Here is a 27482-nt window from a genome sequence, read left to right as displayed (position 1 = left end):
GGAAGAGCAGGAAGAAAAGATTAATATTAAACAGATACATGAGGTGGGATGGAAAGGAAGAGAAAAGGGAAATTGCATGGTAATGGAGGGAGACCCTCATTGTTATACAAAATTACATATAAGAGGTTGTGAGGGGAATGGGAAAATAAACAAGGAGAAATATGAATTACAGTGGATGGGGTAGAGAGAGAAGATGGGAGGGGAGGGAGGGGGGATGGTAGAGTATAGGAAAGGTAGCAGAATACAACAGTTACTAATAGGGCATTATGTAAAAATGTGGATGTGTAACCGATGTGATTCTGCAATCTGTATTTGGGGTAAAATTGGGAGTTCATAACCAACTTGAATCTAATGTATGAAATATGATATGTCAAGAGCTTTATAATGTTTTTCAACAACCAATAAAAAAAAATTTAAAAAAATAAATAAATAAAAACTAATTTCTTTTTTTGACATCAACTAAATTTTTTTCTTTTTTAAAATTTTGTTATATATGACAGCAGAATGCATTCCAATTCGTATTACACATACAGAGCACAATTTTTCATATTTCTGGTTGTACAAAGTAGAGTCACACCATTCATGTCTTCTTACATGTACAAAGATAGGGTAATGATGTCCATCTCATTCCACCATCTCTCCTACCCCCATACCCCCTCTTTCCCCTCCCTCCTCTTTTCCCCTATCTAGAGCTCATCTAATCCTCCCATGTCCCCCACCACCACATTATGAATCAGCATCCTTGAATCAGAGAAAACATTCAGCATTTGGTTTTTTAGGATTGGCTAACTTCATTTAGCATTATATTCTCCAATTCCACCCATCTACCTGCAAATCCCATGATTTTATTCTTTTTTAATGCTGAATAATATTCCATTGGGTATATATATCACATTTTTTAATCCATTCACCTAACGGAGGGTATTAGGTTGATTCCACAGTTTAGCTATTGTGAATTGTGCTCCTATAAATATTGATGTGACTTGTGTCCCTGTAGTATGCTGTTTTTAAGTCCTTTGGGTATAGACTGAGGAAAGAAGAGTAAAGCAGATGGCATCACTATACCAGAAAATTAGTGTCTTTTAAGGGAAAAAGATTATATGTTTCAGAAAATTATAAAATAGTTCATGAGAATGACTGCAATCAATTTATGGAATAAATACTTAAAAGTGTAAAAATTACCTCTTCATAATCATAATCATCTTCAGATGCCTCAGTTATGGTAACCTCTGAATATCTTGTCAAGTTTAAATCTCAAAATATATAGAATATTATTATATGAAAATTTATTTCACTTAAAATTCAATATTGGATCTAATTACCTCATCAGGAAGATTATAAATAAATGTAATTTTTTTAAAAAAAATTTCTCCATACAGCTTATAAATTTAGATATAAAATATTTTAATGAGTATTTTTATTTTTTACACAATCCAAATACATGAAAAACTGCATTTATATCTAACTACTATCTAATGATTTCCTGCTTACATCCAAAAATTTTACAAGAATATCCAGGTATAATAAGACAATATAAATTAGAAAGAGATATTTAAAAAATAGTAAATTTTTAAAATTATCTTTACCCAAACTAAAATTTCCACAGCTCCTGAATCAATTATTCACAATGTAGCACTTTATTTTGATTAAAATATTGTGATTGAAATAAACAAAATAAACACCAATATTTAAGTAAAAGTGAAAAACATATTTCTGTTTTCCTCAATAATATTTACCTAAATCTCTAATTTTCTTCTATAACTCAACTTTTTACTTAAATTTAGTTTATGTGAAAGATTCCCTAAATTTTAAGCAAATATAAACTGTAAAGTAATAAAAATTCATATTTTATTAATGCTTAAGCAATTAAATAGCAATGGAAAAGATTCTAATGAAAAGAATTCTGAGAGCACTGCCACAAGACTTTAAAAAATTGCAAACATAATAACAAAACATTAAGATAATACTTTACATTAAAATAAGTAATGTAACAGTCGTGATTCTTTGATTTTGGTATTGGTTGGTATATTTACATTTTTTAAATTATTATACTGACATGGTATGTCAAGCTTAAAAGGTGTGAATTAAACACTTTAGTTCAAAGTAATGGTTATAAAAATCAAAGATGAGATTAGCCTATTTTTCATTTCCCTGCTGGTTATAAAAAATTGTCTATTAGAAACTAGACTTGACTGAATGACATCTCTGTTATTTGTAACAAGAAGAGATAACATTTACACAGTATTTAATAGAATCCAGGTACTCCTCTACTAGTTTTCCATGTATTAAATCATTTCATCCTCACCCTGTCTATGAGGCTAGAACTATTATTATCTCCATCTTATAAATCAGGAATCAGAAGAACCAGGTTTCAAAGCTAGGACACAAGTGGGTTGGGAATCAGCTTCAGAAATTCAGGCTTTACTAGGAGACATCACAATATCAAACCTTAAATTATACTATAGAGCTGTAATAACAAAAACAGCATGGTATTGGCACCAAAACAGACATGAAGACACAGAGATAAAATCACATATATTCAGTTATCTCATACTAGACAAAGGTTGCATAAATACATAGGAGAAAACATAGCCTCTTCAACAAATAGTGCTAGGAAAACTGGAAATCCATATGTAGCAAAATGAAATTAAACCCCTAATTACTCACCCTGCACAAAACTCAACTCAAAGTGGATCAAGGATCAGAGACCCTGTACCTACTAGAAGAAAAAGTAGGCCCAACTCTCCATCATGTGGACTTAGGAACCAAATTCCTCAACAAGACTACTAAACCACAAAAAGTAAAATCAAAAATCAATAAACGGGCTGGTGTTGTAGCTCAGTGGTAGAGTGCTTGCCTCGCATGTGTGATACACTGGGTTTGATCCTCAGCAACACATAAAAATAAAAATAAATTTAAAAAATAAAGATATGTGTCCATCCTCAGCTAAAAACATTTAAAAAAAAGAATAAATGGGATGGTATCAAACTAAAGGAAAGGAAAAAATCAAGAATGTGAAGAGAGAGCCAACAGAATGGGAAAAAATCTTTGCCACCTGCACCTCAGAGCATTATTCTCCAAGATATATAAATGACTCAGAAAACTTAACACCAAACAAAATGAATAACCCAATCAATAACTGGGCAAAGGAATGGAACAGATACTTCACAGAAGAAATACAAATGGTCAACAAATATATGAAAAAATGTTGAACATCTCCAAGCAAATGCAAATTAAAACTAAGTACTAAGATTTCATCTCACTCCAGTCAGAATGTCAATTATCAAGAATACAAATGACTCTCAGGCTCAGTGCTAGATGACCCGCGGAGAATGCTTCTTGGAGCCTGCTCTTATCGGAGCATACACGGAGCACGGAGCGTGGCTGAGTTCCGGCTCCCGGAACTGCTCTGGCCCAGGGCTAAGGAGCCCACGGAAACTGCTTCTCGGTCCGGGTCCTGCTGAGTACTCTGGAGGTAAATACCAACCGAGCCTTCGTGGGCAGTGGCAACAGGACTGAGACAGGGCCTGTGAGGGCCGGTCAGGACTCACCCGTTGCTTTGGTCACCCGGCAAAGGGAAAGAAGGGCTGCCATTCGCATAAGATACCAACATGGCAGAGATATGATGTCATCAGAAAGCAGCGGATGAGAGAACTTCATCAATACCAGCGGCGACAGAAACAGTTGGTCTCCTGGTAGGGAGGGTGAGTCACAGACACCAGAGTCTCTCTCGCTTTGTCTTCGAGCCAGAGGGGAGGAGCCGGGCCGCCGCCCCCGCCCGGAGCAGGCCCAGCGGCTCGCTGGCGTGGTGGTCACGTGACCCCAATTGGAGAGGGGGCGGAGCGGAGCCGCCACCCACACCCGCAAGGTGGGCAGACCTGTGACCAACCTGCAGATCAGGCCCAGGGGTCCGCAGGCGTGGTAGGAGGGGCAGGGCAGATCCGCCGCCCGCGCCTCCAAGGTAGGCAGACCTGCGACAGACCGGCGGATCAGGCCCAGGAGCCTGCCGGCGTGGTACACACACCACCCTAATTGGAGTAGGGGCAGAGCAGAGTCGCCGCCCGTGCCAGGAACAGGCCCAGCGTCCTGCAGGCGGGGTAGTCACGACACCCCAATTGGAGTAGGGGCAGAGCAGAGCCTCCACCCGTGCCCGAAAGGTGGGCAGATCTGCGACCGACCAGCGGGACAGGCCCAGTGGCCTGCCGGTACGACAGACACGTCACCCCATTTGGAGTAGGGGCAGAGTAGAGCCGCCGCCCGCGCCTGCAGGGTAGGCAAACCTGCAACCGACCGGCGGATCAGGCCCGGTGGCCTGCCGGCGTGGTACACTCGTCACCCCAATTGGAGTAGGGGCAGAACAGAGCCGCCGCCAGCGCCCAGAACAGGCCCAGTGACCTGCCGGCGTGGTAGCCACGACACCCCAATTGGAATAAGGAGAGAGCAGAGCCGCCGCCCGCGCCTGCAGGAAAGATACGCAAGCAGTATGAAAAGACAAGGAAAGAAAGGACCACAAGCAATGCAGGTCAACGCAACTTTAGAAGAGGTAACAGCTGCAGCAGATGGAATGTCAGATAAAGAATTCAGGATATACATGCTTCAGATGATCTGGAGTATCAAGGAAGACATTAAACAGCAAAATCAGACAATGAAAGATCACTTCGACAATGAATTACGCAAACAAATCCAGGAAGCAAAGGATCAACTATACAGGGAGATAGAGGTTATAAAAAACAAACAAACAGAAATCCTAGAAATGCAGGAAGCAATAAACCAACTTAAAAACTCAATGGAGAATACTACCAGCAGAGTAGAACACTTAGAAGATAGAACATCAGACAATGAAGACAAAGTATTTCAACTGGAAAAGAACATAGACAGCTCAGCAAGACTGTTAAGAAACCATGAGCAGAACATCCAAGAAATATGGGATAACATTAAGAGACCAAACTTAAGAGTCATTGGGATACAGGAAGGTACAGAGCTCCAAACCAAAGGAATGAGCAGTCTATTCAATGAAATAATACGAGAAAACTTCCCAGACTTGAAGAATGAGACAGAATCCCAAATCCTAGAAGCCTACAGGACGCCGAATGTGCAAAATCATAAGAGATCCACACCTAGACACATTATAATGAAGATGCCCAACATACAGAATAAGGAGAGAATTTTAAAAGCTACAAGAGAAAGGAAGCAGATTACATTTAGGGGTAAGCCAATCAGGATAACAGCTGATCTTTCAACACAGACTCTGAAAGCTAGAAGATCCTGGAATAACATATTTCAAACACTGAAAGAAAATGGGTTCCAACCAAGAATTGTGTATCCAGCGAAATTAAGCTTCAGGATGGAAGATGAAATTAAAACCTTCCACGATAAACAAAAGTTTAAAGAATTCGCAGCTAGAAAACCATCTCTTCAAAACATCCTCGCCAAAGCATTACAGGAAGAGGAAATGGAAAATAACAATGAAAACCAACAGTGGGAGGTAGGACAGTAAAGGGGGGGAAAATAATCAAAGAGGAAAACAAACCATGTTTAGTAACAGAAATAAACAAATATGGCTGGAAGAACAACCCATATCTCAATAATAACCCTAAATGTTAATGGCTTAAACTCACCAATTAAGAGACACAGGCTAGTAGAATGGATCACAAAACAAGACCCAACAATATGCTGCCTACAGGAGACGCATTTGATAGGAAAAGACATACATAGGCTGAAGGTGAAAGGTTGGGAAAAATCATATCACTCATATGGACTTCGGAAACAAGCAGGAGTGTCCATACTCATATCAAATAAAATAGATTTCAAGCCAAAGTTAATCAAAAGGGATAAAGAGGGACACTACATACTGCTTAAGGGAACCATACACCAACAAGACATAACAATCATAAATATTTATGCCCCAAACAATGGTGCAGCTATGTTCGTCAAACAAACTCTTCTCAAGTTCAAGAGTCTAATAGACCACCATACCATAATCATGGGAGACTTCAACACACCTCTCTCGCCACTGGACAGATCTTCCAAACAAAAGTTGAATAAGGAAACTATAGAACTCAATAACACTATTAATAACCTAGACCTAATTGACATATATAGAGTATACCACCCAACATCAAGCAGTTACACTTTTTTCTCAGCAGCACATGGATCCTTCTCAAAAATAGATCATATATTATGTCACAGGGCAACTCTTAGACAATATAAAGGAGTAGAGATAATACCATGCATCTTATCTGATCATAATGGAATGAAACTGAAAATCAACGATAAAAGAAGGAAGGAAAAAGCATACATCACTTGGAGAATGAACAATAGGTTACTGAATGATCAATGGGTTATAGAAGACATCAAGGAGGAAATTAAAAAATTCTTAGAGATAAATGAAAACACAGACACAACATATCGGAATCTATGGGACACATTGAAAGCAGTTCTAAGAGGAAAATTCATTGCTTGGAGTTCATTCCTTAAAAAAAGAAAAAACCAACAAATAAATGATCTCATACTTCATCTCAAAATCCTTGAAAAAGAAGAGCAAAACAACAGCAAAAGAAGTAGAAGGCAAGAAATAATTAAAATCAGAGCTGAAATTAATGAAATCGAAACAAAAGAAACAATTGAAAAAATTGACAAAACTAAAAGTTGGTTCTTTGAAAAAATAAACAAAATCGACAGACCCTTAGCGATGCTAGCGAAGAGAAGAAGAGAGAGAACTCAAATTACTAGCATACGGGATGAAAAAGGCAATATCACAACAGACACTTCAGAAATACAGAAGATAATCAAAAACTATTTTGAATCCTTATACTCCAATAAATTAGAAGATAGTGAAGGCATAGATAAATTTCTTAAGTCATATGATCTGCCCAGATTGAGTCAGGAGGATATAGACAACCTAAACAGACCAATATCAATTGAGGAAATAGAAGAAACCATCAAAAGACTACCAACTAAGAAAAGCCCAGGACCGGATGGGTATACAGCAGAGTTTTACAAAACCTTTAAAGAGGAACTAATACCAATACTTTTCAAGCTACTTCAGGAAATAGAAAAAGAGGGAGAACTTCCAAATTCATTCTACGAGGCCAACATCACCCTGATACCTAAACCAGACAAAGACACTTCAAAGAAAGAAAACTACAGACCAATATCTCTAATGAACCTAGATGCAAAAATCCTCAATAAAATTCTGGCGAATCGGATACAAAAACATATCAAAAAAATTGTACACCATGATCAAGTAGGATTCATCCCTGGGATGCAAGGCTGGTTCAATATACGGAAATCAATAAATGTTATTCACCACATCAATAGACTTAAAAATAAGAACCATATGATCATCTCGATAGATGCGGAAAAAGCATTCGACAAAGTACAGCATCCCTTTATGTTCAAAACTCTAGAAAAACTAGGGATAACAGGAACATACCTCAATATTGTAAAAGCAATCTATGCTAAGCCTCAGGCTAGCATCATTCTGAATGGAGAAAAACTGAAGGCATTCCCTCTAAAATCTGGAACAAGACAGGGATGCCCTCTCTCTCCACTTCTGTTCAACATAGTTCTCGAAACACTGGCCAGAGCAATTAGACAGACGAAAGAAATTAAAGGCATCAAAATAGGAAAAGAAGAACTTAAATTATCACTATTTGCAGATGATATGATTCTATACCTAGCAGACCCAAAAGGCTCTACAAAGAAACTATTAGAGCTAATAAATGAATTCAGCAAAGTGGCAGGATATAAAATCAACACGCATAAATCAAAGGCATTCCTGTATATCAGCGACAAATCCTCTGAAATGGAAATGAGGACAACCACTCCATTCACAATATCTTCAAAAAAAATAAAATACTTGGGAATCAACCTAACAAAAGAGGTGAAAGACTTATACAATGAAAACTACAGAACCCTAAAGAGAGAAATAGAAGAAGATCTTAGAAGATGGAAAAATATACCCTGTTCATGGATAGGCAGAACTAACATCATCAAAATGGCGATATTACCAAAAGTTCTCTATAGGTTTAATGCAATGCCAATCAAAATCCCAACGGCATTTCTTGTAGAAATAGAGAAAGCAATCATGAAATTCATATGGAAAAATAAAAGACCCAGAATAGCAAAAACAATGCTAAGCAGGAAGTGTGAATCAGGCGGTATAGCGATACCAGACTTCAAACTATACTACAGAGCAATAGTAACAAAAACAGCATGGTACTGGTACCAAAACAGGCGGGTGGACCAATGGTACAGAATAGAGGACACAGAAACCAATCCACAAAACTACAACTATCTTATATTTGATAAAGGGGCTAAAAGCATGCAATGGAGGAAGGATAGCATCTTCAACAAATGGTGCTGGGAAAACTGGAAATCCATATGCAACAAAATGAAACTGAATCCCTTTCTCTCGCCATGCACAAAAGTTAATTCAAAATGGATCAAGGAGCTTGATATCAAATCAGAGACACGCCGTCTGATAGAAGAAAAAGTTGGCTACGATCTACATACTGTGGGGTCGGGCTCCAAATTCCTCAATAGGACACCCATAGCACAAAAGTTAATAACTAGAATCAACAAATGGGACTTACTCAAACTAAAAAGTTTTTTCTCAGCAAAAGAAACAATAAGAGAGGTAAATAGGGAGCCTACACCCTGGGAACAAATCTTTACTCCTCACACTTCAGATAGAGCCCTAATATCCAGAGTATACAAAGAACTCAAAAAATTAGACAATAAGAGAACAAACAACCCAATCAACAAATGGGCCAAGGACCTGAACAGACACTTCTCAGAGGAGGACATACAGTCAATCAACAAGTACATGAAAAAATGCTCACCATCTCTAGCTGTCAGAGAAATGCAAATCAAAACCACCCTAAGATACCATCTCACTCCAGTAAGATTGGCAGCCATTATGAAGTCAAACAACAACAAGTGCTGGCGAGGATGTGGGGAAAAGGGTACACTTGTACATTGCTGGTGGGACTGCAAATTGGTGCAGCCAATTTGGAAAGCAGTATGGAGATTTCTTGGAAAGCTGGGAATGGAGCCACCATTTGACCCAGCTATTCCCCTTCTTGGTCTATTCCCTAAAGACCTAAAAAGAGCATGCTACAGGGACACTGCTACATCGATGTTCATAGCAGCACAATTCACAATAGCAAGACTGTGGAACCAACCTAGATGCCCTTCAATAGACGAATGGATAAAAAAAATGTGGCATTTATACACAATGGAGTATTACTCTGCATTAAAAAATGACAAAATCATAGAATTTACAGGGAAATGGATGGCATTAGAGCAGATTATGCTAAGTGAAGCTAGCCAATCCCTAAAAAACAAATGCCAAATGTCTTCTTTGATATAAGGAGAGTAACTAAGAACAGAGTAGGGACGAAGAGCAGGAGAAGAAGATTAACATTTAACAGGGATGAGAGGTGGGAGGGAAAGGGAGAGAGAAGGGAAATTGCATGGTAATGGAAGGAGACCCTCAGGGTTATACAGTGGAGGGGGTAGAGAGAGAGGAGGGGAGGGGAGGGGAGAGGTGGGGAGGGGGGAGGGTGGAGGATGGGAAAGGCAGCGGAGCACAACAGACACTAGTATGGCAATATGTAAATCAATGGATGTGTAACTGATGTGATTCTGCAATTTGTATACGGGGTAAAAATGGGAGTTCATAACTCACTTGAATCAAAGTGTGAAATATGATATGTCAAGAACTATGTAATGTTTTGAACAACCAACAATAAAAAATTTTAAAAAAAAAGAATACAAATACCAATAAATGTTGGCGAGGATGTGGGGGAAAAGGTACACTCATACATTGCTGGTGGGACTGCAAATTAGTGCAACTACTCTGGAAGGCAGTATGGAGATTGCTCAGAAAACCTGGAATGGAATCACCATTTGACCCAGTTATCCCACTCCTCAGTTTATAACCAAAGGACTTAAAATCAGACTATTAGAATGATGCAGCCGCATCAATGTTTTTAGCAGCTTAATTCACAATAGCTATGAAATCAACCTAAGTGCCCTTCAAGAGATAAATGGACAAAGAAAATGTGGTATAAATACATGGTGGAATATTACTCAGCCATAAAGAAGAATGAAATTATGGTATTTACCAGAAAATGGATGGAACTAGTAACTGTCATACTAAGTAAAATAAACCAATCCTATAAAACCAAGGTGAGGTGCTCTCTTTGATATGCAGATGCTAATACACAGTAAGTTGTGGGACAGGGAAAAATAGAAGTTCATTAGATTAGACAATGAGGAATGAAGGGAAGGGAGAGGGGATGGAAATAGGACAGACAGTAGAATGAATCAAACATAACTTTTCCTATGTTCATATATGAATACAAGAGCAGTGTAACTCCACATCATGTACAACCACAAGAATTGGAAGTTATACTTCGTGTATGTATATTATGTCAAACTACACTCTAGTATCTTGTATATTTAAAAAGAACAAATTTTTTTAAAAGTTCAGGCTTCACAGTGTTGTACTGCCTCTTCACAGTGTTGTAATACTCTTCACGGGTTTTCTGGGCTGTATACATACTCGGTTTTCCAATTATCTCTAAGAAAGTTCTAAACCTCTCAATGCATTACTTTCTCAGCTCTATCATAAGTAATCACACTATACTCTCTGCCCTATCCCTATCACTACCACTTACAGGAGACACTTAAGCTAGTTCTAATAGGACCAATCCTCAGATACTAGATAATTTGTCACAAAAAATAAAATAGTATCTTACAATCAAACATGAATGCCTCTCCCAATGGTATAGTAAAAAATAATCAGATTAAAAAAAAAAACTAGTTAAAATAGTATGTATCCTGTAACTTAAATCCATCCATATTAAGTACTACAAGAACTGAAGTGCCTAGTTATATAAGTTATCTATTCCAATAGCATTTGCCTCATTCTCCTATAATCTGTTGCCAACAGCCTCCACAGAAAACACTAGGCTTCCAGTAGCAATCCATTCAATGTATTTTAGCTTTCACTAACATATAATTAAAGGACTTCTAAAATCTGCTAATCCCCAGTTCCAAAGATATTCTGTTACTTTAAAATATTTCTTATGTTAGCACCCCACTCAAGGTACCAAAATCTCTTTGTTATTAGTTACTGCATAACAAACAAACTGCCTCAAATATAAGACTTGGAAAATCAAAAAGTAAATGCTGTCATTTCTCCCAATGTAGATGAACCTAGGGGGAATTATTTTAAGTGAAATAAATCAGACAGAAAAATAAGCTGCATATAATATCTCCTAAGTTCAGAATCTAAAAAAAAATCCAATTCACAAAAATAAACAGTATTTCTACTGTCTTTTGGCAGTAGAAGAAATGGGAAATGTTGGTCAAAGAGCAGAAACTTACAGTTGTAAAAAGAATAAGTTCTGAAGACCTAATGTACAGCCTGGTGACTATAGTTAATAAAAATGTGTTGTATACTTGAAATTTGTGAAGAGAATAGATTTTAAGTATTTTCACCAAAAAGTTAAAAAAAATAATTATATGAGATAAAAACATTAACTACTTTGATTGTGGTAATCACTTCACAATGTATAAGATAATGTGCATCAAAATACTACACTGTACACCGTGAATATATAAATTTTGTCAATCACATTTTAATAAAACTTTTTAAAGGGAACAACAGCATTTATTAACTCAGAGTTTCTGTGCATCAATAATTTGTGAGCCACTTAGCTAGAACAGTTTGATTTAGGAGTCTTTCACAGTAAAGATGACAGCAGGTGGCAGTCATATGAAGGTTAAGCTAATTCAGCAGCATCCATTCCCAAGAATTACTCACTGAAACTATAGTAATTGTTGGCTGAAGGCCTCAGTTCTTCTCCATATGGATTTCTCAACAGGCTTCTTGAACATCTTCAAGATCAGTGGCTAGCTACCCTCAGAACCAGCAGTTCAAGAGGTGGAAGTCACAATATCTTTTACAACAATCACTCCTCATTTTTTCAATATCCTATCAGTTACACAGGTCAACCCTATTCACTATGGGAGGACTATACGAAAGCAAGAATACCAAGAGGTAGAGATTACTGAGCATCATTTTAGAGGCTGGCTAGCTACCATATTGCCTTACAGGGTTTTAAGAGATTTAAAAGAGATAATATATAGAAAGCATTCAGAATGGTGCCAACTTTATAGCAGATGCTATACAACTATTTGTTATTACTATTTTCCTTATTCTGGAAAGATATGAATATCTGTGGAGAAATTTCATTAGTCTCCCTGCTCCACTTCTCCCATAGGTTAAGGTTAGGATGAATAGGTAAATAAAAGATATCCTAAATTTCCCTCCAGTTCTACATTTTTTTTTCTGATATAATTTACTTAAAGTGATAAAATTTTCTGAACTTCAGCTAGAGGAAGTTAGTCGCTTTATTATGGAAAAGTGTGCCCCCTTCTGAGAGCTACTAGAAAGTGACTTTGAAAGCATTCCTTTTTAACAGTCTCCAGAAAAGCAATACCATCCTTCATATTCATACTATATGAAACTGAAAAAGTAAATATTCCAAAATCACCTGAACAGGCTAAAATTGTAAATAAGTCAACCACAGACTAGATTTTATGAGGAAGAGGTGCCACATCATAGGTTGCTGAACACAGTTGTATAGAGAGGAGAAAAGGAATTTATCTTTACAGCACCAGAAATTCCAGACATCTGTAACTCCTATCCAGCAAATACTCTATACAATGGCTTTAAATCACTAATAATATATTGTTTCCTCACAATCAAAAAAATATTATTAGGAAAATAAGTAACATTTTATGAAGCATAACTCCCAATTTATTTTCACATGGACCATAACCATATTAATTTTGACATAAACTTATGAGATCAAATGAAACAGATTGCCATCTCTAAGCTAAAAATTAAGAGACTGAATCTGGGAAATCAAGAGATTTGCCCAAGATCACATAGCTAAGAATGACAGAAACAAGTTTTTTTTAACATAAACATCATGGATTTTCTACTATACTACATTGTCTCTACAATGACAAAATAGCAATGTGCAATTTTTTATCAATACCCCAGGTAATGAGCACACATCACATATTTTTTTCCGAACTCTCAAGCATGTAACCAAGAGTTAAATCAAAGTCACTTAAACAGCTCAATTTGAAGACCCCAGAGGAGAGAAAAGAATAAAAGACCCAAAGACCCAAAGATTAATTTAACCAAGGCCAAAAGATTAATGAGACAAAAAAGTCAAGCAAAGGAAAAAACACCCAAAACAGGAACATGTATCCTCTTTGATTGATATTTGTAAGTGCCCACATATGATTTGTACAGAAAATCATCTCAGAAGCAATTCAGTTTAAATGTCATATTGCAGTGTTATTGAAGAAATAAATGTGCTTTGGCATGTATGTTTGTATGCATCTGTCTATGTGGCTAGCTAGCAACATAGGGACAAACACACAAACTAATTAATTATAAAGTGGCAGTTTACAAATCTGCATGTCATAACAATTATTTAAAAAATGAATGTTGAACTTAAAAGAGAAAGGAAACAGTAGAAATAAGATAAAAGAAAATATGTAGCATATGTCATGGGTCTCATGCTAAGCCACAGATTTGACTCCAAGACTCCCATCAGTCAAGGTAAAGATGGGACTATAATCAGATATCAATACAGTATTCACCCAACGAAAACATACGAGTTTCTCAGCAGATGTACAACACTTTCTGGTTTCAATGCCTCAGAGAAATTACACTCTTGAGTTCTCATAAAGAAAACGCTATATTATACAGATATTGATCCCCTTGGCCCTTAGGACAGCCTTAAAGACAGTGAAGTAAAGTCTGCTAGAGCACCATGTGCAAAAAAGTTTGTAAAGCACTTCTTTGAACAGCAATCTTGCCAGAGTGGAAAAGGGCAATTCATCAAGAATTGTCTAAAGGACAAAACCCTTTAATCTGATCCTACTTTTGCTGAGCAACTTTCTCATCTGTAATTTAATCTTGTAGGTGATCCTGAAATCCAGAAAATATCCATACAATTAAGTTGATCACAGTTCTCATGCTGTCATTTTTCCACTGAAATAATAAGCTAGCATTCTGGCTCATGATCAGTTTCAAAATGCCAAGCAGGCTCTGAACCCTTACAAAACTCACGTCTTACTTCCTTCAAAGTACACAGCTGAACTCCAGTTCCAAAATTCAATTTTTACCACCTTATTTGTTGTCCTCAGATCTGACTGTTTGACCTTGACTGGTCTTGCTCAGGGTACTTCCTATGACTATTTTCTCTGAAGCCACAGCCCACAGCACCACCTACTTCTATATCCTAAAGTCACAGTCTAGACACAGATTGAGGCTCCCACTTCATCCCATCTCCACTTGTTCTAGAAGGAATTTAGGAGGACTTGTGATTTTGTCTAATACAAATCAGTTCCAGAGTATTTGGCCACTATAGATGAACTAAAAGTTTCTGCACTAGCAGAATCTACAACAGATCCTGACATTGAAGGTCCTATCAGAAAATAGACCCACATAACACCTACATTGAAATTGCCAGGTCAACCAACACCAACCATGGTACTATAGAAGGCACAACTTTGAGACTACCTCAAAGAAGCATTTCTGCTGGACCAATGGAGCAGAACTTGTGGTCAGAGTTGGTTAGAAGGAATCACAAAGAAAGTTCTGCAAATGGACCAGAATCAGAAACTAATTAACAGTTTTTAGATGTGAGCAACATACAAAGTTCCTCATATGCCAGTCTCTTCTGTTGCCTCATTTACAGGAGCTGACCAAGGTCAGCAGCAGCATCTTTATAAAGAAATACAGTGAAAAATAGTTAATTATATTTTACATGATTTCCCAAAGCTACTGTAGACAAAAATTGCTTTGTAATCTTGGCCATCACCTCAGACCCAATGTTCACAGAAGTAATCTGAAATCTAACCTGGATTGTGCATAATCAACATTTTACTTGCTCAATTATAAAGGTATTATAAATAGCAAACATCACAGTCATCTTCCCTTTCTTAGGAATGCCAGTATAAAGGTAGCTGAATAATACAGATCAAAGATGGCAAATAACCGTGCTATCACCTTCCCCCATTGTTTTTCTGCTCCTAGTAGTCCTTACCACCAAGTTCTCCTGAGGTCTAAGAATTCTTATAATGCCTCATATCAAGGAGTCACTACCAAGTGAATAGATTGAAAAGAGTAAAAACATAGTGGTCATTCCTGTCCTAGATAGTTATCACACACCTTAGAAGCCAGAAAATATGTTTTTCATGTTTTTTCACATAGAAGACTCATACATCTCATAGTGGGTGATGATGTCTTTCCAACTTCTAAATCAAAATATCCAAATAAATAAGCTCGACATACTATACCCCTATCTGAAAATGTAAAAGATAAAGATCAAGATATTTGTCTACAGGCTTGCTACTGCAATTATAATCCTTAGAAAAGCAACACCAGCATCACCTGGGAGCTTGTTAGCACTGCAGAATTTCAGTCCTCACCTGGTTTTACTATATTGGAATCTTCATTTAATGATCCATGGATGATTCATGTGCATATTAAGTTTCCCTAGATTAGAGGACATAGAACAAAACACAATTTCTTCCATCTGAATAGCCTAAACATTTTTGGGTTTTTTGGGTTTTGTTTTGTTGGGTTTTTTTTGTTTGTTTGTTTGTTTTTGGGGGGGGGGGTGTGGGTTGAACCCAGGAGCACTTAACCACTGGGCCACATACCCAGCCCAGGAACAATTCATCTAAGGGTATAATAAAGGAAGGGAGGGAAACATTCAGGTTTCTAGTTCCCTTTACTTAATTACAGTTATCCTTGTTTCTGCAAAAATAAATGCCAAAAACAATAATAATAAAAAGCAAAAATGACAAAAAGTTTAATTAAAGTTATCAGTGAACATTACTATTTCAGTGAAAGACTAAATATTTCACTTAAGACAAATATGCATCCTATATGGGAGATAACACAGCCCAGTCTAGGGCTATCTCCTACTTCAGGATCTGAAATCTTTAAATTTGCAATTTCAGAAACAGGTGACTTGGGACTACATCCATAGATGATTAGCCTCAAAAGACTGGCTTAACCTCACTTGAGATATTCCTGATGGGAATGGAGGAAACCTTTTCAGTGGCCAGCAAACTATATTCATAGTCTAAGAAAACAAATTCTTAGTAGGTATAGAAGGATGAAATAAGCAAAAGGTAATTAGGGGAGGAGCATGCATAAAGGGAGACAGGTAACAAATACTTCGAGGGCTCCACTATTTCTAAGGTCTATGCATTCCATTACTTTTCCTTACTTAACAAGGTCTTTCTTTGACAAGTAACAAGAAAACCAATTAACCTTTAGCTTTCTTAGTAAAAATTCATTCTAGCTTGCCTCTGCCAATTGGAATTGGGCACTCCCAAATGGCCACAGTCACAACTTAACAAGCAGCCAACCCCTAGACACTCCTATAATCCAGGGGATGGAGTTGTAGCTCAGTGGCATAGCACTTACCTAGCATGTGTGAGGCACTGGATTCAATTCTCAGCAACACATAAACATAAGTAAATAAAATAAAGGTATTTTGACCATCTACAACTAAAAAAACCAATTTTTAAAATACTCAGGCAACTTAACGTTGGTTTGTAATGGAATACTCATTCACAAAAGACAACCTACCTTCTTTCCAAGTTCTGGAGACACCTACTCAGTCCTCTACATTCCTATTTATAGTGCTGCAGATATTTTCACAATTAAGAGTTCTACAGAGGATTCGTGTACTTCATAACTGGATTTCTTAAAGCTTTAATGATAGCTGAGAACTATGTTGCTTATGTTTGTATATGAACTTATTGAAGTTTAAAACATAAGAGCAATGATATTATGAAGCTCTTCAGAAAAGAAATAGGAGGCATTGATACAGCTAGGAGATTAAAGAAAAGGGCTGTATTAATTTCCTTACTAAATATTGATTGTTCACTGTCTATATTAGGAGCATCTGCTCAATTATAAATAAGGGAAGGCCAGGGCCAAATGCAGTAGGTTACACAATTAAGTATATGTGCAAAGTGGAGGACATCATATTTCTGACTCATCTGAATATATTATAATTTTATTTATCCACTGAAGTAGCTCAATTAAATTACCTAAGAGCTAAAGTCTTTAAACCCAAGAAAGTCTCACTTCGGTAACTATCATAATTGCCTTAAGAAACAATGTCAAATAACATTATACAGTCAACTCTTAATTATGCATGTGAAGAGAGCCCAGGGATACTAGGATAATTGGCATTCACAAGTAATCTTCAAATTTCATTTTAACTAAAAGTTAAAGCCTCTCCCATGACTAAACCTCTTCCCCGAACATTGAATAGAGCAAAACTGACTGCTTAAATGTTTAACTTTGCTATCCCCTGACTGACTTCTGATTCAAACACAAAATAGTAATCAGTCAACCAGAGAGATGGAAGAAAAGCAAATGAGCCAGATAATTCACAAATTGGATAATAGAATTCTGAAGTTTGAGTTACTTATATTTATGTGTTAATGTGATTATTTGAAGAAGACAAGGTATGCAAACTGCTACATGTTGGCAGCTGTGACTCAGTGATCTCCCTGCAAATTAAGTAAATTGGATTTTCACTGTTGGAATCCTATCATTTCATAACATTGGAATCCTATCATCTATTTTACAAAGATATCTGCAAAAAGTTTATCTTATTGTGGTACTCTCATGTTAAGAACTAAATATTCATAGAAATTATTTTACTGCAGACAAATATGACAAGATGCTTGGTGGTTGTTTGCTAGTTAAGGACATTGGAAAACTATACTTGACATAGATAAGCTCAGAAAGAATTGCTAGTTAAGGACACTGGAAAACTATACTTGACATAGATAAGCTCAGAAAGAATAATCTGAACCATTTTTAATTTGAAAGGAGTATTACTGGAAAAAAAACAGACTGTTAGGGCTATGAAAACAATTTTGTGACATTAAATCACACATATCTTTCATTCCAACGGATTTCGAAACATTTAAACTTATATTCCTGTAAATATCATTTTTACATCCAATAAAATATGACATATTTTCTGTAATCGTTCCACTAAATTCTTTATGGCTTCTTAAAAGCGTGGATTTGTACTGAGACTGAGTCAGGACAGGTTAATCGGCCTGCCAAAGTCCACAAAAAAAAATAATTGCTAGATCTCTAACATCTTGAATTAAAAGCAGGGGGATAGTTGGACAAAAAAAGGGGGGGAGGGGATTTTGGCGTTTGATACCTTTAGGAGTAGACTATATACCCATTTCTCTCTTATTTGCCCAAAGAAAGGCGTTAGATATATTTTTCCCACAAACCCTCCAAGTCTATCCAGTTCCATTAACCTATACACCTAGAGGAAGGGAACTCTTATTAAAGGCTTAAAAATAAACAATGAACCTAATTATCCATATATGGTTATTCAATTTTGGTCGCACAGGAAAATAGCTATTGTTGTTGTTGTAGTAGTAGTTATTATTTAGCCAAAATTTAAAGAATTCAGAAAGGTGATGCTACTGAGATAAATCATTTAAGCACAGACAACCAGACCACCTACAGGATCATGGGTGAGAGAATCTGAGCTTCAGCTCATTAGAGCCCAAGGACAGAAGTCTTTCCCTACTCTCTTGGCATTTCCCAAGTTAACTTATTGTGACAGTTATCTAAAAGCTTGAGGATTTATTTAGGAAACCCATTAAGTGAAAGGTGGGTTGAGACACTTTAACATAAAAAGCAACCCTCTATCCAACACGTATGGAGTGGTTGCTAAGTTCTAGGTCCTGGAAGGTCTCCTAACTCTTCTTCTAAGAGGAACATTCCTAAAGGGAGAAATACAGTGAATGGCTATTAGGAGACCGCGGTAGCAAGACTCCACCTTGAGGTCCCACAACCTCTGGGCCTGCTGGGTTACCCCAGCCTCCACAGACTCCCCCTCACCCTCAACACGCGTCCCCACAGCCGAGCGCTGAGGGCCACGCCTACACGGGAAGGATACGCTCCAAGTAGTAGGCGCCCTCGGCGGCCACCGCATCCCCCATGTCCCCGTCTGCCGTCAAACCCATGCCCAAAGCTTCTTCCAGGTCCCGCAGAGCGGAGTCGGGCGCGCCTGCCAGAGCAGCCATCAGCCCTGCTCCCGGCCTCCGCCCCTGTTGGGCCCACTGTCGTCTCTAAGGGCAACTGCGGGCGAGATCGCTTTCCGACTGCCCCACGCAGCTCTCGCGAGATCCCAGCACTCCCCGGGGCCAGTCCCGGGCACACGAAAGCTGACCACGCGGGTGCGCTTCCCCAGTTACTAGGGTAACGCCGTTGCCTAGTTACCACGGAACTCAGCGAGCCGCTGCAGGAGTGGATGAGAGGCTAGAAACTGTGGGCTTGGATTACATCTTCTGACTGAGACAGCTGGGTTTCCTTTCGCTTTGACCCTATCATTTCCTTCTCACTTCGTTTTCTTCCCTAAATTGCCTTTCTCTTGGCTCTTATGTGCCCATTATCAGTGCCCGAATTTTAGATGTATGTAGAGTTCAATATACTCAATGCCTGGAAGAAAAAATAAAGTTTTAGAAATCATAATTGAGAAGTTGACCCAGGAGAACTACCAGACGGTACTCAGACGCTCAGCAATCAAGAATGAGGGCGATTGCCTTAGTCAATTCCTTTCTTCATTCTTTAATGCGTTTATCTAGACATCCATTTTTCAGTTTGGTTTCAAACCCTGGGACTTAGGGTAGCATTTGATTGGTTTTGATAAGACAAAGCTACATGCATGGCCCTACAGAAAGTATAATAGATGCTCTTTGCCCAATCATGTGCAGTTCTATTGCTGACAGAGTCTTAATTTATACTGTGTATATATCAAAAGCATTTTTTAAGACCTTTTCCTCTGCAGATTCTTCTTTATTCTACATTTCTTAATATCAATGTTAAACAGTGACTCTATGAAGCTCTCATTTATTACCAAAAGTAGTGGGAGCTTTCTAAGGAGGTGATTTGAGAACCTTGATGTTGGAGCCAAAGAGGCTGCCAATCAGAACCTGGTTCCACCACTTACTCTCCGTGAAACCTTGGATACTGTCCTATGCACTACTTAATGCTTCTAGGCTTCAGTTCCCTCATTTACAAAATGGTGATAATATTACCCACCTCAATGTGTTGTTGTTAGGATTAAAACAACATAAAACATTAAGAATTTACTATACATAGTAACACTAAGAGATAGCAGTTATTTCTATTACATCTAATTGATTTTTGCTATGTTTTGTTTTTAGAATAAACAAGAGTCACAACTGCACATGATAGGTGGAGAGTTGCAAAGTATTTATTCTTACCTAACCTACTCTTTGTCATTGAGTTCTCACATCAGCATATCCTGAGTGTTCATTAAATGCAAGGAACAATTACAGGGAGCTGAAAATGTAGGAGAAGTTTTTTGAAACTGGGAAATTCACTGCTTTTAGACAAAGTCTGCTCTTTGTTTCAAAGTGAGGCATTACCTCAACTCTCAAGGTTGTTTTCTGTAAATCCAGCCCTGAAAAATGACCTGGGTAAGGAGTGGTCTGGGCCTTGCGCTTTTGGCACACCCAGCAATACATGTAGAAACCTGAGAGCTACAAAGCAGGGTCTCTCAGAACAATTAATGTTTACTTTTACTTATTTTGTCTGTTACATCAGCTCCTTTTTCTTGATTCTTAGATGTAGTATGTCTTCTTCTACAGATAGACTTGTATACTAGCCCTCCTGTGTTACCTTATTAACTTAAGCTCTCTAAGACTTAGTTTCCTATTCTCTAAAACAGTGGGTTTAAATATCTAGCTTACTAAATATAGAGTACCTGAAATAAATGAAAAACATTTAACATATCTGGTATATGTTAAATGTAATAAGTAATTGGAAAAAAATGCTAAAAATATTGAGTGAATATGCCAAGCCCAAACTGGATATTATATTTGTAAGGAATTTATATGAGCAGTTTTGAGATAAAATATAAATAATTTAGAAATATTTAGTATATTTAAAAGGTAAATAGTTTAATATAGTTATAAAAAAAATATGACTGGTATCCACTGCATAAGGCAGAGAAGAAGTAGGAAAGATTCTTGTCAAAAGGGCTTAAAAGTAAGTTTTGTAACTCTAAGAAGTATCACTAACTACCTTCCAAAAAAAGTAAACCTGTGAGTTTATTTCTCTAAAAATTCCAAATAACTAAGGTTTTAATTGAGTTACCAATCTGTTTATGTCCATATAATGGATTGCAAATTTAAAGGTTACCAAATGATGATAATATCTGTGGCAAGTATCTGTGGTATCTGTGGCAAAACTACAGTCTGCAACACACTTTAGAGACCTAACCATCAATGCTTTTAAAAATTTTAATTAAAAGAAACTTTAACATTTTATTTTGTAAATCTTAACAAATGAAAACAGAATCAGTGATCGCTATTATCTTAGAAGTTGTATGTCTTTGTAAGGAATGAACTTTAAACAAAAAGATTTTATGCTAGAATTCTCATTCTGCTAATTGCTGCTTTATTTAGAAAGGGGTGTAAAGGCCTTATTAATGGACAATAGAAAAATGTAGATCACAGTAGTGGTTTCAATTATAATTCATTTTTATCCTATAGTCTTTCCTTTTTAGTATATTTTACAAACTTCCTTAAATGGTGGGGTGGGGGGAGAAAGTGCCTTAACATTTTGATGAATGAACAGCAACCTTTCTACTTTCTTTTTAAGTCTGTTTCTGAAAGAGGTAAATAAGGAAACCAATGGAGACAGTAAAAATGAAGCATCACAAAGGACAAATTTTATCTCCTCTTGCCGCAGTCTGGCTGGGCACAAATCACGAGCCACGAGCCACTTGATTTGTGCCCAGCCAGACTTCGGCATCCTCTGAGTCTAAATGCTCCATTTATGCAAAAGTGAAATTATTTTTAAAAGCAAAACCAGAAAAGAATCTGACAATGGATGTACTATCTGCATTTATACTTTCAAAGCAAAGAATACACATATGCAAATATATACTAAAGTAGTATTCAATTTTGAGAAGTTATAGGCATTCATTTGCTATAATAGAGCCCAAACCATTTACTGATATATCTTTTATAAAAGAAGCTGTCTTATTTTTTTCCAAAAGTTCACAGTAAGTGGTAGCCACTTTTAAAATTCCTGAATTCATAGAAGTAGTAATAATTATGGTATTAAATTATCAAATTTTGAAGCATACAGTACATATTTTTCCTTTTACACTACCATCCATTTAAAACTCCTTTATCCCATATTCTTTGCCCATTTGGTTCAAAGAGTGGTCAATCCAGTGTCTCTGATGAAAAGTCCATGATACAGACTTAACTAAAAAGCACATCTTATTTCTAAAATGGAATTCCCAATTCATTTCTCAGTGAAATTTTCTGGAGTTGACATGTTTTTTTAAAAAAAAAATGTCAAATTCCAGCTGGTAGAAATTTGTTGGGGATTCTGGAAAATAGACTCCTATTCTCTCCCTCTGGTTTAAGTTCAGAGTTTGCTATAGCCACCTTGCAAGTATGAAGAAAGTTTCTAAAAATTGCATCAACAGGGAAGGACTAGGTAAAAGAAAGAGAAAATCATTTGAATCCTAATACACACACCTATATTCCCTTGCTCATCCATCTGGGAAAGCCCAGAAGCAACACATCCCTATAAAAATGAGCACACCTAGCATCCCAACATTAGTTTCTAATATTCTCCAATAAAAGGAATGAGGGCCTCTTAGAGAAACATCTGAATGTAGGACTAAGCCAGAAATATACAAGATGACATTAGAGAGTCTTACAGTGCAAAAGTAAAAATATTCTCCCCTACTAAAAATTTCACAGTGATGAGGATATATAAAATAGACAGAACAACCAACTGAAAGAGCTCCAATGGACAAAACTAGGACAATTTGAGCAACAAAATTAATACAACAGTATTGGAGTATAGTTCACAATACAAAATATCTATGAATCCACACTGATATAAATGATTGGCAAATAAATGGGGAAGAATGGACTACATTTCTGTGAAGAATAACTATAAATAATTTATATAGACGCTCCATATTCCAGGAGGTGGAGCATGACAGCCATTTCTGTGGTGTGGGCTACTTATAATGAGTCCCTTTCAAAAAGCATAGTATGGAATGTGGGACTGGCCTGGTAGGTGGGGGTCCCAGTGTCACAGAAGAGAAAGCTGAAAACCACTACCTCAACCTGTTGATCAAGACTAGTGTCAACAGTGATAAGTTGTGTTCCCAGTACATACCATTCATATGGTACGATGAAAATGGCATTTCACTTTTGCAGTCTTACTCCCCTAAAAACATAACTCCAGATAATCATAAAAACACATTAAACAAGGGCTTTAAGCTTGGAAGATCCTAGTGAAGACCTGATGACTCCACTCCTGCCTGCACCTGCTTGCTGCCTCACTTCAGCCAGGAGTGCCCACCAGCACCCCTCAGAGGTCAGATCTTCCAAAGGTCTTTATCTGGGAGATGCCTAGCTATTGCACAATGCTTTACTATAAGACCCACAACAAAGACTGGAAGCTGAACTGATTTCCTCTACATAGCAAAGAAAGATTTGAAAAGTGGTTAAAGACTATGAAAGGGAATAATTGGGTTCCTAGTAAATACCAGTTCCTGTGTAGTAACCATTTACTCCTGACTCTTCTGACATGGGATGGGGTATTCATCATCTAAAACAAATCGAAATTTCAACAATATTTTCCTTGCCTAAAGACTTTCAGGGTAAAGACCCTTCAAAAAAAGTCTCAGAAGAAAAAATTGGAAGATGAGAAAAGCCATGTTAGAAGAATCATTTGCATCAAATGAGACAAAAAAAATTATAGTTACCACAATTGTGCTTCTGAACATTCAAAATTGCTTGATTCTTCTGCCATGATGAAGCCACCAGTTCTAAAGCCAAGAAGCATACAAAATAAAATATTAACTCTTAATCTAGTTGAGCAAAACATGGAAAAACTAGAATCTACCCTGTAAATATCAATTAAAACCAAGGTTTAAGTATAGTAGGATATCACACATCTTTTGAGAATCAAAATTATGCAACTTTTATTTTGGCAACTTCAAATTCAAAAGGAATTCAGCAGTTTTTGAAAACCCAAGAAATACTTGAAGTAACTACCAATCATCTTGCTAATCCACACTTTAGAAACAATTCCATGGAAATTAAACCAGGACAGGAAAATCCATTCTTATTCAGCAAAATTAATCAAACAGTTGAAGATTTAAACACAAAATAAAGAATCTGTTATGACCATCTTTGTACCCACAGAAAATTCTAAACCTGTAGTTACATCTGTTTTACCTATCACAAAAGAATCAATGGAAATGAAAGACAGACATTAAAGATTCCTCATATAAGGATGTAGACCGTGAGGCAGAAGTTCTACAAACTCCAGACAAGACATAAACAAACAGTATCTTTGGCAAAACATGTCTAAGCTATATTCAAAGATAATTCGTCTCCAGAAACCCTTATAATCCAGTTAAAACATGAAAACTAGCTATCTGAAGAAAATGTCAAGATTTTAAAAAACTATTTCACAATATATGAATTTACAATGATGCAAAGAGGTTTTAAGGTTACAATTTTATACATCCTTTTTCCAGATAAACCAAATTTCATGTACAGTTTGCTCTTTCCTACGTACTCTTCTCATCTAAATGAAACTATGAAAGTGCTCTAATATTATGAACTGCATCCTGTTCTTCAAATGTTCATTAATAAGAAAAACTAGAGAACTATTGGAATGAAGAGGAAAATAGTTATATTACTAATAGTCTCCAAAATTAAAATGCAGTGAATAAATAATAAGAGTCCATCATAAAATGAAAGAACAATGATATGGTCAAAACATCTCAGAATATATCAGCATGGATTCTACCAGTGGTATATAACTTCACCAAGGTACCTATCAAGATTGAGTCTCAGTTTCTAATCTGTAAAATAAGGCCCTTAGTAGGTCTCTAATAGTCTGTTTCTTTGTAGTTTCTTCCCTTTCTATTTATTAAAATACTTTCATTAGAAAAGATTTTCTATAAGATAATATCTACTTATGTAATAGAAATTATGTAGAATTTGATGTTAACTATTAGATTATCAATATTTATTAAATTCTCTTTGACATTTTGAAAATAGTTTGGTATCTGTAAAATAAAAGGAAATCTTACTATTATAATTTTATTTCAGTTGAACTCAGCTCTTAGGAGAGGTACTTTAAACTCGAAAGAATATATACTTCAGTACCTTATTTATAGCTGACAATCTTAATACATAGTCATTTAAGTTTCTTAACATTTCTATTTTTAAAGTTATAAAGCAAAAATTTAATGAGGTTAATTTTAAATATATATATTTTAGAAATCATTGTTTGTATTTATTTAAAAGGTGTAGCTTTTAAAGTATACACTTGGCATTTTTTTTAAATCCAAACAATACATTGACCCTTTATTACAATTGCAATTGTAATAAACCAATACATTGATCCTTTATTACAATACCCACTTATGTATATTTTATTCAAATATATAAGCAAAAATATAGATATGTGATGATGGCCTTAGATAGATAAAGCTGTTCTCTTAGGAAAGAGAAGTGATGGTGATATAAATAAAATATAATGCTTGTATCACATGAATTTACAAAAATAAGTATAAAAGCAAAACCTTTGTGGTAACAACACAAATGTGAACAATGGATGGTATGCTTCCTGACATAGTTAAATAAAAAAAAAACACTACTATCTAAAAGGATGGCTTTGAGAATTCCACAAGGCAACAGACATGTTTTGGACCTGAAAAATAGGAGGTACTCCATAAATATTAGTTGACTAAATAGCAGAGAAGAAGACAAATAATATTAGATAAATCTCAATTGAGACACTCCCCAACACAGCTTATCAATAATCTTCAAAAGTAACAACGTCATTAAAAACAAAGAAAAGTGTAAGAAATGTTATGAGCGAAGAAGCACTTAAAAAGGCACAACTACAAAATGTAATATGGATTCTCAGAACAAAAACAAATGGACAGCAAGTAAAAATGAAGGACACCTGAATAAAGTGTAGAATTTAGTTAATAATAATGTGTCCATATTGGTTTATGAGGTGAGACAAATGTACCATTTTAATAAGATGTTAATAATAAGGAAAACTAGATATTTATATACTCTTTATGCTGTGATTTGAAAACAAAGTATCAAAAGCTCCTGTGTTATATAAGAATGTTTGGAAGTGAAATGATTGGATTGTGAGAGCTGTAATCTAATCAGTCTACCCTAGTTTGAATGCACTAACTGGGTGATAACTGTAGGGAGGTGGAACTGACTAGAAGAGGTGGGAGCCTTGGATCTTCTCTGCAGACCCTTCGCTCTCTGATTTCTGGCTGCTATGAGCAAAGAAGTTTCCCTCCTTCCACTATCAAGCTCTTCCTCTCCTTGAGCCCTGAACAGTGAAATCAGCTTACCCTGGACTAAATCTCTAAAACCATGAGCCAAAATAAACTTTTCCTCCTCTAACTTGTTTTTGTCAGGTATTTTGGTCAGAATGATGCCAAGCTGATCAACACATTTTACAACTTCTGGGTAAATCTAAAGAACAATTGTAAAATTTTAAAATATTTTTATAAAAAATTGCTAGAACTCTGATTGCCTTAAAACAAGCCTCATCCCTTGACCTTTTATTAGAAATAATAAATTCGTTTTGCTTAAGCCAGTTTCTGTTGGGCTATATGTCACTTTCAGTGGAACAAGACCTAGCTGATAAATGGACTCTATAGAGAATTTTTGTTACTTCCATACTATTTGAACAGATATTTTACTGCTGATGGGTTTTTTCCTAAAAACATTTAATATATAACAATGCAGTATTTGGCACTCAACAGCACTTAAAATATGTTGAGAGGGTATATCTCATGTTCAGCATTATTACCATACAAAAAGTCTGATTTGATGTACCCTTGTGCATTTATACCTGAAAGTGCTTTTCACCCCACATATAAGGAAGAAATCTAGTTTGCTTTCATAGAGGAGAGAATGGAGTGGGGTATTTTTAGGAATCCAGGGAAACTCTCCTCTATATTGTCCACTAATTAGGTACTTCAAAATCTATAGATTTGGGTGAGAGAGATAAAAAGTAGAGAGCAACAATTCCAGCGTTGGGAAGGAGAGAGAAATTGTTCAGAGAGCAGTGGCAGATTGGAGGTAGGAGTTGGGAAATGGTGTAGATAGAAAAGGAATTCTGACTTGGGAAAGCATCTTGACAATTCTGGCAGTGAACACACATCCAGTCACCATTTCAAGCAGTGAAGACTGTGTAGGGGCGTTCCACTGCTTAATAGGCTGGAGTGTGCTCAGCACTTTCCAAGATAGCCTTG

General features: G+C 36.5%; 1 protein-coding gene and 1 pseudogene across 18 annotated transcripts in view; one reads left to right on the top strand and one right to left on the bottom strand.

Annotated features, from left to right (window-relative positions):
• Positions 1-19280, bottom strand: part of Spag16 (sperm associated antigen 16) — a 925858-nt gene extending 906578 nt beyond the window's left edge. For 5 of the 18 annotated variants that reach the window (XM_048808488.1, XM_048808490.1, XM_048808489.1 and 2 more), the window contains exons 1-2: positions 19068-19280; positions 1183-1229 (exon numbers count right to left, since the gene is read on the bottom strand). In XM_048808488.1, the coding sequence (XP_048664445.1) occupies positions 1183-1229; positions 19068-19194 (174 nt within the window). In that variant the 5' untranslated portion in view covers positions 19195-19280. The other 13 variants (XM_048808501.1, XM_048808502.1, XM_048808500.1 and 10 more) reach the window with 8 other exon arrangements.
• A 4341-nt stretch (positions 19281-23621) lies between these two features.
• LOC107138393 lies at positions 23622-24796 on the top strand (annotated as a pseudogene).
• The last annotated feature ends 2686 nt before the right edge of the window (positions 24797-27482 follow it).

The sequence above is a fragment of the Marmota marmota genome, unplaced genomic scaffold (genome assembly GCF_001458135.2).
Source record: "Marmota marmota marmota unplaced genomic scaffold, marMar, whole genome shotgun sequence".
Lineage (NCBI taxonomy): Eukaryota > Metazoa > Chordata > Mammalia > Rodentia > Sciuridae > Marmota > Marmota marmota.
This window is presented reverse-complemented; position numbering and strand designations above follow the sequence as displayed.